This window comes from Stegostoma tigrinum, chromosome 9 (genome assembly GCF_030684315.1).
Source record: "Stegostoma tigrinum isolate sSteTig4 chromosome 9, sSteTig4.hap1, whole genome shotgun sequence".
Classification (NCBI taxonomy): domain Eukaryota; kingdom Metazoa; phylum Chordata; class Chondrichthyes; order Orectolobiformes; family Stegostomatidae; genus Stegostoma; species Stegostoma tigrinum.
Window position 1 is genome coordinate 31,436,022 of NC_081362.1, and position 17,757 is coordinate 31,453,778.

A 17,757-nucleotide genomic window follows, 5' to 3' on the forward strand; every position below is an offset into this window, starting at 1 on the left:
ACGTCTGCCCTCACAACCCCTCCCCACGACAAAAATGAAGACAGAATCCCCCTCGTCGTCACGTATTACCCCACAAACATCCGCATCCAACGTATCATTCTCCACCACTTACAATCCGACCCCTCAACCAATGCCTCCGCACCCTTATCTGCTTTTGTAGTGACCACTTGCTTCGCGACTCCCTCGTCTGCTCCACACTCCCCACTAACCCCACCACCCCTGGCACCTTTCCCTGCAACTGCAGGACGTGCTGCACCTGCCCCCACGCTTGCCCGTCACCTCCATTCAAGGCACAAAACAAACCTTCCATATCAGACAGGGGTTCACCTGCATATCCGTCAACTTGGTCTCCTGTATCCGCTGCTCCAGATATGGCCTCTTCTATATTGGTGAGACCTCGTGTAAACTTGGGGACTGTTTTTCTAGAGCATCTGCACTCTACGTGACAAATGACAACACCTCCGGTTGCCAACCATTTCAACTTCCCCTCCCACTCCCTGAGTGACATGTCCATCTTGGGCTGCCTCCAGTGTCACAATGACATCACCCACAAACTGGAGGAGCAACACCTCATATTCCGTCTCAGGAGCCTACAGCCCGATGGCCTGAACATGGAATTCACTAGTTTTAAAATCTCCCCACCCCAGCCTCATTCCATGTCTAAGCCTCCCTCTCATTTCCATTTTCTTGATCTGAGACAACCTGTCCATCTTTCCCACCTGACCACCCCCTCCATTCCCCTCCAGTCCCTACCTGTACTCACCTATCACCATCCCACCTACCTTCCCCAGCCCCATTGTCCCCTCTATTTATTTCGCAGCTGATTCCACCTCCTCATTTCTGAAGAAGGGCCCCGATCTGACACATCAATTTTCCTGTTCCTCTGATGCTGCCTGACCTGCTGTGTTCCTCCAGCTCGATACTGGTGTCTCTGACTCCAGCATCTGCAGTTCTCTCTGTCTCTTCAGTTTGCTATTCCTTTCTTCTTAAAATATTCACTTTATTTGCAAACCTTATACATTATATCACCACGCAAGTTTTTTCTTCCTATACGATAGATTTGATCGGTTTCTGTCAGTTCAATATGTGCTATTGTAAAATCCCCTCATTGGATCTAAAGGTTTCTGCCCAGATATCAATTACACAAAGTAAGTTGCAGATATTTTCTAATCAACAAATGTTCTTACATATCCCTGAGTCAGGTAGGACTTGAATCTCCGCTTCATGCTGCTGAGGTAGGGTGCATCACAAGAGCCCACTCAATAACTTGTATACCGTTTCACTAAACTACCAAGCAATAGTACGTACTCACACTGGCTGCTCAGAAGTCCCATGAACTCGGGTGGTCAGTCCATCAACAGTTCTCCTGGCATGTCTTCTGAAGCAGGCAACCCAGTCTGCTCGACCTTAGTTGTAACAGTCAGTTGCAAATTAAATTGTTTATTTATACCCTTGTGCTTGCTGTGCAATTTGAGTTAATATTTTGTTTCAGCCTATTAATTGGTTTTCAGTAACATCTCCGTTCTGCTTGAAGTATTATGACAAAGGGACAGCAAGCCAAACCAAATCAGCAACCCCCCCCACAAATCCCTGGATTCACATCACAGTAAAATTAAAACATTTAAGCAACAAAATCACCCGGTTGTTTTTCACCAGACTTTAGACACAAAATTTATAAATTGAAGAGATAATAACAATTTGTTATTAATAACATAACTTTAGTACAATATGGATAAAAAATAACAAAGATAGGTAGAGTGGCAGGTAGTATTGAGAAGCAGAGAGGCTGTAGAAGGACTTGGACATCCAGGAGAGTTGGCAAAGAAGTGATAAATGGAGTTCAGTTCTGGAAAGTGCAAGGTTATGCACTTTGGTGGAGAGAAAAAGGATGTAGACTATTTCCTAAATGGGAAGGGCTTCAGAAGTCTGAAGCACAAAGGGACATAGGAGTCCAAGTTCAGGATTCTCTCAAGTTTGACATACAGGTTCAGTTGGCAGTCAGGAAGGCAAATACAATGTTAGCATTCATTTCAAGAGGGCGAGGATACAAGAGTAGACATCTGCTGCTAAGGCTGTATCAGGCTCTGGTCAAATGGCATTTGGAATATTGTGAGTAGTTTTGAGCCCCACATCTAAGGAAAGAAGTGCTGGCATTGGAGGAGGTTTACAAGAATGATCTTGAAGATGAAGGGCTTGTCACGTGAGGAGTTGAGGATGCTGGGCCTGTACTTGATGGAGTTTAGAAGGAAGTGGGGTAACCTGATTGAAACTTACAGAATACCGAGAGGCCTGGGTAAAATGGATGTGAAGAAGGTGTTTCTACAAATTGACGAGTCCAGGATCTGAGGGCACAGCCTCAGAGTGAAGGTATAACCCTTTAGAATTGAAATAAGGTGAAATTTCTTCAGCCAGAGGAGTGGTTAATCTATGGAACTCATTGCTGCAGAAGGCTGTGAAGGCCAAATTATTGAGTGTATTTAAGACAGGAATAGGTCCTTGATCTATAAAGTGATCAAATGTTATGGGGAGAAGGCGAGAGAATGGGCTTGAAAAGCATAACAGCTGTGATGGAAATGCAGAGCAGACTTGATGGGCCAAATAGTCTAATTCTGCTCCTGTATCCTAAGGTCTTATGTAACAAGACAATGTACTTAATGTCAATGATCCAAGCTCAGTCTTCTTTAACCAGAGTTCCTACCCACACACTGACAGACATAATTTAAAGGATAAATGAATAGAAGTACATAAGGAGGTTAAAATTGTATCAGTGATAATGGGAACTGCAGATGCTGGAGAATCCAAGATAATAAAGTGTGAAGCTGGATGAACACAGCAGGCCAAGCAGCATCTCAGGAGCACAAAAGCTGACGTTTCGGGCCTAGACCCTCCCCCCACTCCATCCCAAAACCAGCCCAGCCTGTCTCTGCCTCCCTAACCTGTTCTTCCTCTCACCCATCCCTTCCTCCCACCCCAAGCCACACCTCCATTTCCTACCTACTAACCTCATCCCACCTCCTTGACCTGTCCGTCTTCCCTGGACTGACCTATCCCCTCCCTACCTCCCCACCTATACTCTCCACCTATCATCTTTTCTCTCTATCTTCGGTCCGCCTCCCCCTCTCTCCCTATTTATTCCAGAACCCTCTCCCCATCCCCCTCTCTGATGAAGGGTCTAGGCCCGAAACGTCAGCTTTTGTGCTCCTGAGATGCTGCTTGGCCTGCTGTGTTCATCCAGCTTCACACTTTATTATCAGAAATACTTAAGGAATTGTCATTTGCCAGTTCAGCAGTCTTATGATGAGTACCCAGGCCTTCGGAAATCCATGATTAATGGAATTTTTGACATGCAGATAATCTGTAGGTCTTGCTTGAATTCCAAAGTCACTGATTCATGCAAATAGGACCGTTGACTTGTAGAATTAGTCATCCATTTCTTAGAGAGCGGTATTTTCTGAACAGAACAACCAACAAATCGGCAATGCGTGAAAACAAAGAAAGAGAGAGCAAAAAAAAGCAGCATTGTCCAGAAGCTTTAAAACCCCAGTCAGAACTGGTTCATTTCTTTTGTCCTTGCTTTTACTAATATTCTCTGAGATTGGCTGGCCAGCACCAATCTGCCTCTGATTGATCAATTCAACATCCAACCAATTGCCAGTCGTGAGCTTAGAAGATCTTGCTGCCAAGGTGTCGATAGTGTTCTTAGGATAATAATTAACCTGTAGTCATCTTTACAGGCCAGTACCCAAGCTCAAACGTAAGTTTGATTGCCGTCTTTTCCTTCCCAAAACAAGTTAATGCTCAAAGTTCAATTCTCAATTTTATCTCTCCAAGCCAAAAATTAGAAAAATAGAAATAAAATAATGGAAGTCTGAACTGAAATGATGAGCAGATGTATATGCTCTGGGCCTATTTTAGAGCTATCCTTGAGTAAATACAGTTACTCTAAATCCCTTATCTCTTCAGTTATAGAGTGAAGAAGTAAACATCTTTATGGCCACGGAAGGAGACAGTGACCTAGTGGTATTATCACTGCGCTATTAATCAGAAAGCCCAGGTAATGTTCCGGGTTCAAATTCCATCATTTCATTGAATCTGAATTCAATAAAAATATGGAACTAAGATTCTAATGAAGGCCATGAAACTATTGTCACTTGTCAGGAAAAACCCATCTGGCTCACTAACATCCTTTAGGGAAGGAAACTGCAATCCTTGCCTGGTCTGGCCTCCATGTCATGGCCTTCAGACTCTCGGCAATGTGGCTGACCTTTAATTGCCCTCTGAGAAAGTGGGGATGGGTAATTAATGCTGGCCTACCCCCATCCCATGAATGAATTTAACAAAGGAGCAATTAACTCCAATTGCTCATAGCTCCAGCATACCTTTTGAAATTATCTGCACATCTGCTAAATAATCTGTGGATTTTTCCACCCTGCTGCCTTGTACGCTTAATTACAGTGCCGTTCATCAGTCAGGATATCAATTTTTTCTTCATTGCGCATGCCAACACATACATTTCTCAACATTGACTGGGATTCATTTAGTGTTAGGGGTCAAGATGGAACAGAATTAGTAAAGAGCATCCAGGAGGGTTTTCTAGAGCAGTATGTATGTAGTCCAACTCAGGAAGGGGCTGTACTGGACCTAGTGTTGGGGAATGAGCCAGGCCAGGTGGTTGAAATTACAGCAGGGGACTACTTTGGAAATAGTGACCACAATTCTGTAAGTTTTACAATACTCATGGGCAAAGATGAGAGTGGTGCTAAAGGAAGAGTTCTAAACTGGGGGAAGGCCAACTATACCTAAATTCGGCAGGATCTGGGGAATGTAGTTTGGGAGTAACTGTTTGAGAGTAAATTGACATTTGATATGTGGGAGGCTTATTTGATATGTGGGAGGCTTTTAAAGAGGGAACGTGCAGGAGCGACATGTTTCCGTGAAAATGACAGATAGAAGATGGCAAGATTAGGGAACCATGGATGACAAGTGAAATTGTGAGACTAACTAAGAGGAAAAAGGAAGCGTACGTAAGATTTAGGCGACTGAAGACAGACAGGATTGGTTTCAGAAGCATCTGTGGGATTTCATCTGTGTCATCTTGTCACTGTGGCCTCTGACTCCGATGTCTTCCTGACTCACAGGAGGAGGTGATGGATGGTCGATAATAGATAGAGGGATAGAGGAGTGGTGGAGGCTGAGAGAGCAAGAATATACTGGACATTGCATAAGTCAGACATTGTTTGGCTCGATGGGCTGCAGGGGGTTGATCGAGTTCCAAATGGATTGAAGGGGAAACTTCCCTGAGGTAGGAATGATTGGGAAATTTCCTGGTCCAGTTGCTTCTTCTGCCTCCACTCTTTTTCCATGGTGTCCAAAGAATTCAGTCCTCTGTTTTTATGCAGCTGTGCTTTGTGAATTCATCTCTCAAGGATGCATTCAAACTGAATATATTTAACTTAATTCAGTCGATCCTCAATGTAAGGTAGATGAATTAATTACACTGAAATCTAGAAGAAAGCTAACTGATAACCCATGTGACCTTACATTTTTTGACATCGTTAATTCTATAAAATATCATAAAATAGGTTCTCAATTAATGAATGAAATATGGATGATATTGTTGAAATGAATTAGAGAGCAAGTGGCAATAAAGGCATCCTGGTTTTTCAAATTGATGGTCATAAGACTTAAACAAAATATGCCAGTGAACTTCCTGTTATAATACATCCGCACAAGGAAGGAATTGATGTCACCATCCTTATCAGCAGATTTGCTTACAAAGTCAGGATTGGATCTGAGAGCATGGAGTGCAGTCAGTTCAGAAAGAGTTAAGTGAGGGGAGCAGAAAAGTAAAAGTGACCAATATCAAGTTGACAGTTTTCGATGAACAGGTCAAGTGCAAGTAAAAGGCCAGTGAGATGGATTCAAGTGGAAGGAGAGGGTTGGAAACAGGTGAAAATTAACCTGCCAACAGGGGTGTTGCTGTTGTTGTCTGGCATACTGACCTCCAAACTGTTGAAGTTGAGCGTCAGCTCTTGGACACCGCCTCTTATGTCCCCTAGACCGTGATGTTGCCATTGAACATCAGGCTATTGTGTCCACACTCTCATGAACTTCATGGCATCCGGGGACCTCCATGCCCTCCCCTACCTGCTTACCTCTCAGCCTGCCAGCTCAAAGTCCCCCAATTCCATTCAGCTTACTTCTATCTTCTTCCCAAAATTCATAAATAGGACCGCTTAGGCAGACCCGTTGTTTCTGCCTGTTCCTCCTCTACAGAGTTTATTCCTTCCAATCTTGACTCAATTATTTTTTTCCTCCTCTCATCCAGTCCCTTCCTATTTACATCTGCAAGTCTTCTGATGTTTTACATCAGTTTCAAAATTTCCAGCCTGAGCACCAGCCATCTCCTTTTCAACATGTATGTGTAATCCCTTGAGACATCCATTCCCCATCAGAGTACTCCTGCGGTTTTCCACTACTTCCTGGATAGGCAGCCTGAGCCATCCCCAGCCACCACCACCAGCCTCTACCTGGCTGAGTTGTCCTCACTTAAAACAATTTCTTCTTTTAACTCCCGTCTGTTTCATTAGATCAAAGGTATTGCAATGGGTACCCACATGACAGTTATGTCAGTCTCTGTGAGGTATTTGGACATTCCTTGTTCCAGTCCTACTTGGGTTCTGTCCCACAACTTTTTCTTCTGTACATCAATGACATCATTGGTGCCACTTTCTCTTCAGAGCTGAAATTGGGAAAAAATACCAGTTATGCTTCCAATTTTCATCCTGCTCTCAATTTCATCTGGTCCATTTCTGGCCTCTTCCTTACCTTCTTGAACATCTCTGTTACCATTTCTAGGAATAAACAGGCCACTGATACCCGTTGCAAACCCACCAACTCTCATAGTTCTCTGAACTATATATCCTCACACCCTGCTTCTTGTAAGAACTCCTTTCCATTCTCCTGCTTCCCACATTTCTGTCAGATCTGTTCAGCTGATGCCACCTTCTGCAGAGGTGCCTCAAAAATATCCCCCTTTTTGCCTCAACGAGGATTCCCTACTACCATGGTTGACAGGGCCCTTAGCCACGTCTGACCCATTTCCTGCACTTCTGTCCTCACTCTTCTCCCTCCCACAACACCAATATGGACCCTGGGCCCTCACTTTCTACCCCACCAGCTTCCGCATTCAAGGCAGTATATTGTTCAGCCACTGTTCTATTTCCCACCCTTTGATTCCAAATTATCTGGACTGTTTCTGCACTGTAGGGAATCTAATCTAATTGAAATTGGCCTTCCCCTAGTTGATAATTCTTTCTTAAATTGTCACCTTAGTCTTTTCCATAGCCATCCAAAATGTAGAAAATAGGAATATTTCAATCCTGCAAGCTGCTTCACCATTCAGTATCACCATGGCTAATAATCCAACTTGGTGCTGCTCTTCCCACTTTCTCAACCATACGCTTTCCCAACTTACACATTTCCCTTTAGCCCTAAGAACCATATCGAAATCCCTTGTGAAGATATTCAGTGTTTTGGCCTCAATCATTCACTGTGGCAGATAATACCACATGCTCACCGCTCTGTCTGGATGAAGCAATTTCTCCTCTTCTCAGTCCTAAAAGGCTTACTCCATATCCTTGAGAGAGAAAACAAGGTGCAGAGCAGGGCAAGCAGCATCAGGGGAGCAGGAAAGCTGACGTTTCAGGCCAAGACCCATCTTCAGAAATGGGGGAGGGGAAGGGGGTTCCGAAATAAATAGGGAAAGAGGGGGAGGCGGATAGAACATGGATAAAGGAGAAGATAGGTGGAGAGGAGACAGACAGGCCAAAGAGGCGGAGATGGAGCCAGTAAAGGTGAGGGTAGGTGGGGAGTTAAGGAGGGGATAGGTCAGTCCAAGGAGGATGGACAGGTCAAGGGGGTGGGATGAGGATAGTAGTTAGGAGATGGGGGTGGGGCTTGAGGTGGGACGAGGGATAGGTGGGAGGAAGGACAGGTTAGGGGGCGGGGTCAAGCTAGGTTGGTTTTGGGATGTGGTTGGGAGCGGGGAGATTTTGAAGCTTATGAAGTCTGTAGTGATACCATTGGGCTGCAGGGTTCCCAAGCGAAATATGAGGTGCTGTTCCTGAAACCTTCGGGTGGCATCATTATGGCACTGCAGGAGGCCCAGGATGGACTTGTGGTCAAAGGAATGGGAGGGGCTGTTGAAAAGATTTGCGACTGGGAGGTGCAGTTGTTTAGTGTGAACCGAGCATAGGTGTTCCGCAAAGTGGCCCCCAAACCTCCGCTTGGTTTCCCCAATATAGAGCAGGCCACAATGGGAAAATCAGCAATGGTATACCACATTAGGAGATGTACAGATGAACATCTGTTTGATGTGGAAGGTCTTCTTGGGGCCTGGGATGCGGGTGAGGGGAGAGGTGAAACACTTCCTGTGGTTGCAGGGAAAAGTGCCGGATGTGGTGGGGCTGGAGGGGAGTGTAGAGTGGACAAGGAAGTCACGGAGAGAGTAGTCCCTCCGGAAAGCAGATATGGGTGGGGAGGGAAAAATGTCTTTGGTGGTGGGGTCGGATTGCAGATGGCGGAAGTGTTGGAGGATGATGCGTTGGATCTGGAGGATGGTGTGGTGGTAAATGAGGATGAGGGGGATTCCCTTTTGCTTGTTCTTGCGGGGTGAGGGTGGGGTGGGGGTAGGTGTAGGGGCAGGAGTAGTGCTTACAGCATTCGACTCCATTTTCTCCCCCTTGGTCCAGGAACTCCCTACCGATATCCGTGACACCACCCACGCCTTCCACCTCCTCCAAAACTACCAAGTCCCCGGTCCCCAACACCTCATTTTTACCAAGACGTCCAGTCCCTATTCCCCTATTCCCCTGCGTTCGCCATGCAGAGCCGAAAGGCCCTTTCTGCTTCTTCCTGTCCCCCAGGCCTGACCATTCGCCCTCCATGACACCTTTATCTGCTTAGCCGAACTCATCCTCACCCTTAACAACTTCTCTTTCAATTCCTCCCACTTTCTACAGACAAAGGGTGTGGCCTTGGGTACCCGAATGGGCCTATGCCTGCCTCTTTTTAAGTTACGTGGAACAATCTCTCTTCTGTACTAACACTGGCTGTAAACCCACCTCTTCCTCTGTTACGTCGATGACTGTATCGGCGCCACCTTGCGCTCCCACAAGAAGCTCGAACAGATCATCCACTTCACCAATACCTTCCACTCCAACCTCAAGTTCACCTAGATCATCGTTGATACCTCTCTGTACTTCCTGGACCTCTGTGTTTCCATCTCACCTGGAAACTGATATCCATTTCAAGCCTGACTCCCACAGCTACCTAGAATACACCTCCTCCCACCCACCTGGGGACCGCTTTGCGGAACACTTACGCTCTGTTCGCACTAAACAACTGCACCTCTCAGTCGCAAACCATTTCAACTCCCCCTCCCATTCCTTAGACGACATCCATCCTGGGCCTCCTGCAGTGCCACAATGATGCCACCCACCTACCCTCACCTTTACTGGCTCCATCCCCACCTCTTTGACCTGTTGGTCTCCTCTCCAACTATCTTCTCCTTTATCCATCTTCTATACACCTCCCCCTCTCTCCCTTTTTATTTCAGAACCCCCCTTCCCCTCCTGCATTTCTGAAGGCGGGTCTCAGCCCGAAACATCAGCTTTCCTGCTCCACTGATGCTGTTTGGCTTGCTGTGTTAATCCAGCTCTACACTTTGTTATCTCAGATTCTCCAGCATCTGCCATTCCTACTACCTCTACCCCATATGATTTAGATTCCCTACAGTGTGGAAACAGGCCCTTCGGCCCAACAAGTCCACACTGCCCATTGAAGCATCCCACCCAGACCCATCCCCCTATAACCCACACACCCCTGAACACTGTGGGCAATTTAGCATGGCCAATCCACCTAACCTGCACATCTTTGGACTGTGGGAGGAAACTGGAGCACCTGGAGGAAACCCACGCAGACACGGGGAGAATGTGGAAACTCCACACAGACAGTCGCCCGAGGCTGGAATTGAACCCGGGTCCCTGGCGCTGTGAAGCTGCAGTGCTAACCACTGAGCCGCCGTGACTCGTGGCTTTAGACATTGTAGTCTTTGGAGCATCCTTTGCATTCACCCTGTGTAGTCTGATGAGATATCTGCACCCTCCCCACCTAACATGCACACCACCGCTACCACCACTTTTCAATTCCAGTGGATATAGTCCCAACTAATACAGCCTCCATTTGTCAATCTTACCATTACAGCAATCAGATTGGTAAACCTTCATTACACTCCCTCCAAAGTCAGAATGTCTTTGCTGAGATAAGAGGAGCAGAATTGCACACAATACTCCAGATATGGTTTTTACCAAGGCCCTGTAAATCTGCAGCAAGAATCCCTACTCAGGTAATCAGTTCTCCTTACAATGAAGATCAGCATGCCACTTACCACCTTTATTGCCTGCCGCAGCTATGTACTTACACTCAGCAACTGGTGTACAAATACACTCCAGTCTCCTTGTACTTTCCTTTTTTTCTCATCTATATTCAGATTATAATCTGCCATCTTGTTTTTGCTACCAGTTGTGGATAACCTCACATTTATCTACATTGTACTTCTTCTGCCATGCATTTGCAGACTCACTGAACTTGTCCAAATCACACCTGAAGCATCTGGTTTCCCTTCCACAGTTCACCCTCCTACCCAGCTTAGTGCCACCTACAAACTTGGAGGTGTTACATATTGTTTCCTCATGTAAATCATTAACGTATATTTTGAATAGCTTAGGGCCAAGCATTGTTCCCTGTGGTACTAGTCACTGACTACCACTAAGAAAATGATCCCATTTATTCCTGCTCTTTGCTTCTTGTTTGCCAACCAGTTCTGTATCTATGTCAGTGCACTATGCTCAATTCCTGTACGTTAATTTCTTGAGAAAGCTTAAGGGCATGGGTTTAAGCTGAGAAGGGAAAGATTTAAAAGGGACCTGACAGGCAGTTTTATTTTTGCAGAGTGGTGCGTGTATGGAATGAATTGCCAGAAGTGGTAGATGCTGGTATAATTGCAAAATATAAAAGACGTTTGGACAGGTACATGAACAGCAAAGGTTTAGAGGGATGTGGGCCAAATGTTGGCAAGTGGGATTGGTTAAGTTTAGGAAACCTGGTTGGTATGGATAGTTGGGCTATCCATGCTATATGACTGTTAGCTGCCACTTCTGTCACCTCCAGTGGGATACAACCACCAGACGCACCTATCCCTCCATTGTCAACATTCTGCAAGGACTTTTTCCTCTGCGACAACCCTGGCTCACTCCCCCTCCACTGCCAACACCTGCCAATGCCCTCATGACATCTTCCCACGCTACATAGTAGCTGCAAAGCTTGTCCAGTTACCTCCTCATTATCCAAGGGTCTATACACACCTCCCAGGTGAAGGAATGAATCCCCTCAACACTGGAGAGATGAAACTCAAATCAGGTTTCTACATAGATGTCACCTATGTTCTGTCTGTAAAAATCACCCTGAGCTTCCAGTTGCCTGCCATTTCAAGCACACGATAGTATTCTCACACCAATATTTATGTCAGGCCTGCTGCAGTGCTCCAGCAACTTGATGCAAACTGGAAGAACAACATCTAGTGTTTAGCTGAGGGACATTACAGCCTCAGAGCTCATTGAGTTGAACAATTTTAGAGCATGAATGCCTCCTGCTATGTCATTTGCCCATCATCATGATCAGTTATTTAGCTTCTCACCTCGCATGATTTATTGTCAGTGACTGTTGTCTGCCTAACCTTTTCTTCTCCCTACCTGGGCTCTGTCACCATCTGTCTGCTTAGTCCTTTTTATGCCTCACCCCCATCATCTGCATAAAACACCGTTTCCGAGCTGCTATCGGTTCTAAAGAAGGGTAATTAGACTTGAAAAGTTACATTCTGATGACTCTGAATTTCTCCAGCAATTTCTGTTGGTGTGTTTTCGATCCCTAGTATCCACAGTTCTTGACTTTGTCTTTCAATAATTGCCCACCTTGTTAACTTGGTTCAAGTTTTGACTCAATAAAGTTTCCTCTCTACTTTTGCCTCTCTCCTCAGAAATAAACTTGATGTTTATCATTGTCAAAAATCTCTTAAGCCTCCTATTTTCTGATTACATTGCCTTTCCCCTTACATCTTGCCTCATTATACAGTCACTGTTCATTTCAGTCAATCACTCCTTTTCTGCCACCATGTTCAACTTTGAACTTCAACAGTCCTCTGTTTTTCACATCTCATTAATTGCATCAAACATTAGCCTCACATCATCTATGAAGGAGCTTTTTTTTGCAAAGGTAGAATTACACAGTCGAGACCCCAGTTTAGGAACAGGCCACTTGTCCCTTAGATTTCTGCTGATGTTTATGTCCCACATCAGAATACCTAGTTTCCCTCTTTTATAAAACAATGTTATTTTTTTCCTTTTACTATAGATTTGATGGTTATCTTAAGCACACCAGCTTTTCTGTTCCTTTAAAAACTTGAATAAGAATGCACTGTTGACAAAAATATTTTGCTGTCTCCACATTTTTGCTGCATATGCAGACTGGAAATCACACCTCAGTTTCTTACTAATTAGATAAATAAAAGTTAATTCAAAATCATGATTCCAAATTCCCCATTGTCAAAATATCTTTATGTAAATTTTTTTGCATAGGTAAGAAACATTGTTTCACACAGGCGTACATAATTTTGCACACTTTTAACTCACTATTTTGAAAGTTTTGCTTCTCCAAATGTATCTGAAAAGGTTTTACCATTCATGTGCTAAATTGTGAAAACAAAAAAGTTTACTACATATTTACCAGTTGTGTTTAGTAAACTGGGCTTTTTGAAATGTAACATGAAGTGCATATGCTTCTGCATGTTGAAAATATATTCCACTTTTGTTGCCTGTGGTTTTGGCAGGGATAGTTTTATTTTATCTACATGTAGTCAAGGGCTTCAAAAACCTTTTACAGAAACTGGAACATTTTACCACCAGTGGAAACCCCAAAGTGTTAAAAGCAAGGTTTTTGTTTTTGATCATTGATTTGGTAAAGTATACGCATGCTTGGTCAATGCAAAGGAAGGAGGCAGGAGGCAGGAAATTTTGTAAGAGGCTTAGCAAACCAGCTTCTTGAGATGCATGATAAAGGGAATTTCTAAGGAGTTCACCTATATTTTATTTAAATAGTGCAATGTCCTTCATGACTTAAAAGCTATTTTTAAACAGCTACGAAGATACAGGATGAATTGAAAGAAAACTACACTAGCAGAAGAGGAATGCAATAACATTATAAGGTATTTAAAGAATGTGAATAAAGTTATTTAATCTTTTGTGTTTCAGGGAGGCTTATGGTGTTTTGGGGGAAATGGGCTTCCATATGCACAGAGCCTAAGCTCTGTTCCATCTGAGAAGGTTGAATCATTTTGTCTTCAAGCACTCGCTGAACATTCTAAGGTAAAATTCTGTTATTTTCCCTGAAGGCTCTGAATAAAATTATTCTGTCTTTTTGTTAAAGAGATAAAACTAAGCATTTTAACGTATTAGAATCTATTATCAAGAAACATGGGTGACACGGTAGCGCAGTGGTTAACACTGCTGCCTCAATGCCAGGGACCTTAGTTCAATTCCAACCTGGGGAAACTGTCTGAGTGGAGTTTGCACATTCTTCCCATGTCTACATTGGTTTCTCCCAGGAGCTGCGGCTACCTCCCATAGTTCAAAGGTGTGCAGGTTAGTTGGATTCGCCATGCTAAATTGCTCATAGTGTTCAGAGATGTGTAAGTTTGGTGCATTAGCCATGGGAAGTGCAGGATTACAGGGATAGTTTAGGGGATGGTTCTGGGTGGGATGCTCTTCAGAGGGTCAGTGTGGACTTGTTGGGCTGAATAACCTGTTGGCACACTGTGGGGATTTTATGATTTACTAGATTAGATTGGAAGAACAACAAAGGCTATCTAACTACACAATTTGTTCAATCATTCAAATCTCTTTCGAGAGTTTGAATTAATTTTTATATTTTCTAATCAACCTCCTCAGATGTTTGTTACACACTTCTGGAGCAGGTGAGACTTTAACCTTGGCCTCTTAGCACAGACCTAGGATCATTATCAGTGCACAAGAGCCCCTTCTAGGTCAATTTTATCCTCACACTGACAGTATGTGTTCAACAAAAGCACTGAGCTTCATTTAAGTAGCTGATTAACATTGATTACCATTTAGAGAATGTAGTTGTTAAGCTTCTTCTCTCCTTGCATTAATTCTGAAAACCAGAACGCAGTCGTCTGGATGATAGTTGTCCCCTCATAATCTGCCAAAGTGAAGAGGTGAGCCTTGACAGTGGATATTGGAAAACTGTTGAATAATGGGATCAGAATGGTCAAATTAGTATCGTCATCTGCCAAACATGACCCCACCTCCAGTAAATATCATTTGAAGCAATTATTGGGTTAATTGTAGTGCAAGAGAGAATAGAGGTCCGAGAGGAGCTAGAGCTCAGAATCAAGAAAGGTAACACTACAATCCTAGTAGAAAAAAAGATAGAGTAAAAATTTTTGTGAAGAAATGAAACAAAACTACAAGAATTGGGTTAAGAATCTTTAATAATGGGGCGCCCAGCCCATCAGTGCAAAAATAAGGCCGAATATGTCAGTTTTCCACCAGAAGTGCCAAGTGGATCGTTCATCTTGGCCACCTTGGAAGGACCCCAGCATCACAGAAGCCAGTCTCCAGTTAATTTGATGCACCACATGATATCAAGAAACGGCTGGCAGCATTTACCTGACAATGTAGAATATTGCCTAGGTATGTCCCTTCTATAAATTCAACCAGCTGATTACTGGCCTATCAGTCTACTCTTATCACCAGTAAAGTGATGGAAGATGTCATCAAATGTGCCATTAGACCAAACTTACTTAGCAATAACCTACTGATGCTCAGCATTGGTGCTGCCAGGACTCTGCTCCTGACCTCAATATGGCCTTTGAACAGAAAAACTGAATTTGAGGTGATGTGAGACTGATTGCCCTTAATTGCACATTCTTCACTGCTTGGAGTCATACCTGATACAAAAGAAAGATGACTGTATCTTTTGTAGGTTTGTTCCTGAGGGTAGTATCAGCTGCTTCATGAATGAACTTCCATCCATCACAAGTTCAGGAGTGGAGAAATTCACTGGTGATTGTGCAATATTCACAACATTCACAATTCCCTGGATACTGATCCGTTCATGTCCAGACGCAGTAAGGTGTGGACAGCAGACATAATGGGAACTGCAGATGCTGGAGAATCCAAGGTAATAATGTGTGAAGCTGGATGAAGAAGGGTCTAGGCCCGAAACATCAGCTTTTGTGCTCCTGAGATGCTGCTTGGCCTGCTGTGTTCATCCAGCTTCACACTTTGTTATCAAGGTGTGGACAGCATCCAGGTGTGGACTGGTAAGTGGAAATTAACATTTCTGCTACACAAGTACCAAGCTATATGACCATTTTCAACAAGAAAAAAGAGCGGCTCCAACAATATTCAAGAAGCTTGTCACCATTCAATACAAGACAAAACAACTTCCCTTTTTCCTCATGCAGCCTAGGAAATTTGGCATGCCCTGGTTCGGCGACTGCTTTACTCAGGACCGGAAGAACTACAGAAGATGATGTGCACAGCTTACTCTTCCATCCATGGACTGCATTTAATTGGCTCGCTGCTGCTGGAAGGCTGTCAATATCATCAATGATCCATTGCACCCTGGAAATGGTCTCCTCCAACCTCTTCCAACAGGCAGAAGATACAGAAGCCTGAACATATGCACAAGCAGGTTCAAGGATAGCTTCTTCCTGCCATCATTAGACTGTTGAATGGACTATCTGGCCTCAAAAAATGACGATCTTGCTAACGTTGGTCTTGCCGAGTGCATGGCCTGTGCCTGTATGCCTCTAAGTCATTTTGATCTGTATATCCTTGCTTACTATGATTTGCCTGTGCTGCTCATAAAAAAAAAAGCTTTTCAATGAACTTTAGTATATTTTACAATAAAATCAAGCAGTTAATTAAAGCAGTTTCCCTCCCCCCCCCCCGCCCCAATTGGCACCACATCCACAAATCCGCTCCCTCTACCACCACAGTAGCAGCATCTTCCTAATCTACCATCACTACCTTTTCTGATGAAGGACCTATGCCTGAAACGTCAACTTTTGTGCTCCTATGATGCTGCTTGGCCTGCTGTGTTCATCCAGCTCCACACTTTGTTATCATTAACTTTCGGGGTCAGTTTAGCTCAGTTGTCTGAATAGCTGGTTTGCAAAGCAGAGTGATGCCAAAAGCATGGGTTCAGTTCCCACACCACCTGAGGTTACCATGAGGAACTCTCTTCTTCAACCTCTCTTTGGGTGGCACGTTGGCTCAGTGGTTCGCACTGCTGCCTGTCAGTGCCAGGGACCTGTGTTCAATTCCAGCCTTGGGCGACCGTGTGGAGTTTGCACATTGTCCACATGTCTGCACGGGTTTCCTCCAGGTGCTCCTGTTTCGTCCCACAGTTCAAAGATTTGCAGGTTAGGTGGATTGGCCATACTAAGTTTCCCTTAGTGTTAGAAATGTATAGGCTAGGTGAATTAGCCATGAGGGAAAAGATTGCAGTGTTACAGGGATAGGGTAGGGATCTCTGCGTGATGCTTTTCGTAGGGGCAGTGTAGACTCGATGGGCCAAATGGCCTTCTTTCACAGTGTAGGGATTCTGCGATGATTCTAAGAACTGCCACCCCGAAGGACCAGGGCAATAGATTCATGGGAACATCACCACCTGCAAGTTCCTGTCCATGCCAACACAGCATCTTTTCTTTGAAATGTATCACCGCTTCTTCCTTATGACGTTCTGCTATCGAATTTCAAGGAGTTGATGATTTTATTCTCTGTTGTTGGAGATTATCATTGCCTGGCATGAATGTTAATTTCTACTTTGTCAATTAAAATGAATAATTATCCATTTGCTGCATTTGGGCATAGACTTCTTCAGTATCTGAGCACTCACAAATGAACATTGTGCAGTTTTAGATTAGATTAGATCAGATTCTATTCCCTACAGTGTGGAGACAGGCCCTTTGGACCATCGTACCCAGACCCATCCCCCTATAACCCACATACTCCTGAACACTACGGGCAATTTAGCATGGCCGATCAACCTAGTGTGCACATCCTTGGACTGTGGGAGGAAACCGGAGCACCCAGAGGAAACCCACGCAGACACGGAGAGAATGTGCAAACTCCGCACAGACAGTTACCCGAGGCTGGAATTGAACCCGGGTCCCTGGTGCTTTGAGGCTGTAGTGCTAACCACTGAGCCACTGTGTCGCCATGTATCGTGCCAGTTATCAGCAGACATTCCCCCAAGACCTGACCTTATGCTGGAGAGAGGTTTTATCAGGGCTCCTTGATACCACACTCAGTCAAAAAGGGCCTTCACGTTAAGACAGTCACTGTCACTTTCAAGTAGAATTATAGAATCATATATTACAGACGAGGCCTATTGAATCTAGTCCATCAAAAATATAAAATTACCTACACAACTCCCACTTTCCCACACTTGGGCCATATTCTTGAATGTTATAAACGCTGCAAGTGTTCATACTCATAGAATCCCCAGAGTGGAAACAGGTCCTTTGGCCCAACAAGTCCACACTGAACCTCAGAGCATCCTACCCAGACCCATCCCCCTATAACACACCTAATCTACACCTCCCAGAAC

The 17,757-nt window shown here is 44.3% G+C and overlaps 1 protein-coding gene across 2 annotated transcripts in view; it reads left to right on the forward strand.

The window, feature by feature from the left end:
* serac1 (serine active site containing 1) overlaps window positions 1-17,757 on the forward strand; it is a 266,772-nt gene that overhangs the window by 96,749 nt on the left and 152,266 nt on the right. For both annotated transcript variants that reach the window (XM_048536593.2, XM_048536595.2), the window contains exon 8: window positions 13,368-13,481. In XM_048536593.2, coding sequence (XP_048392550.1) covers window positions 13,368-13,481 — 114 coding nt within the window. The remainder of the gene's footprint in view (window positions 1-13,367; window positions 13,482-17,757) is intronic.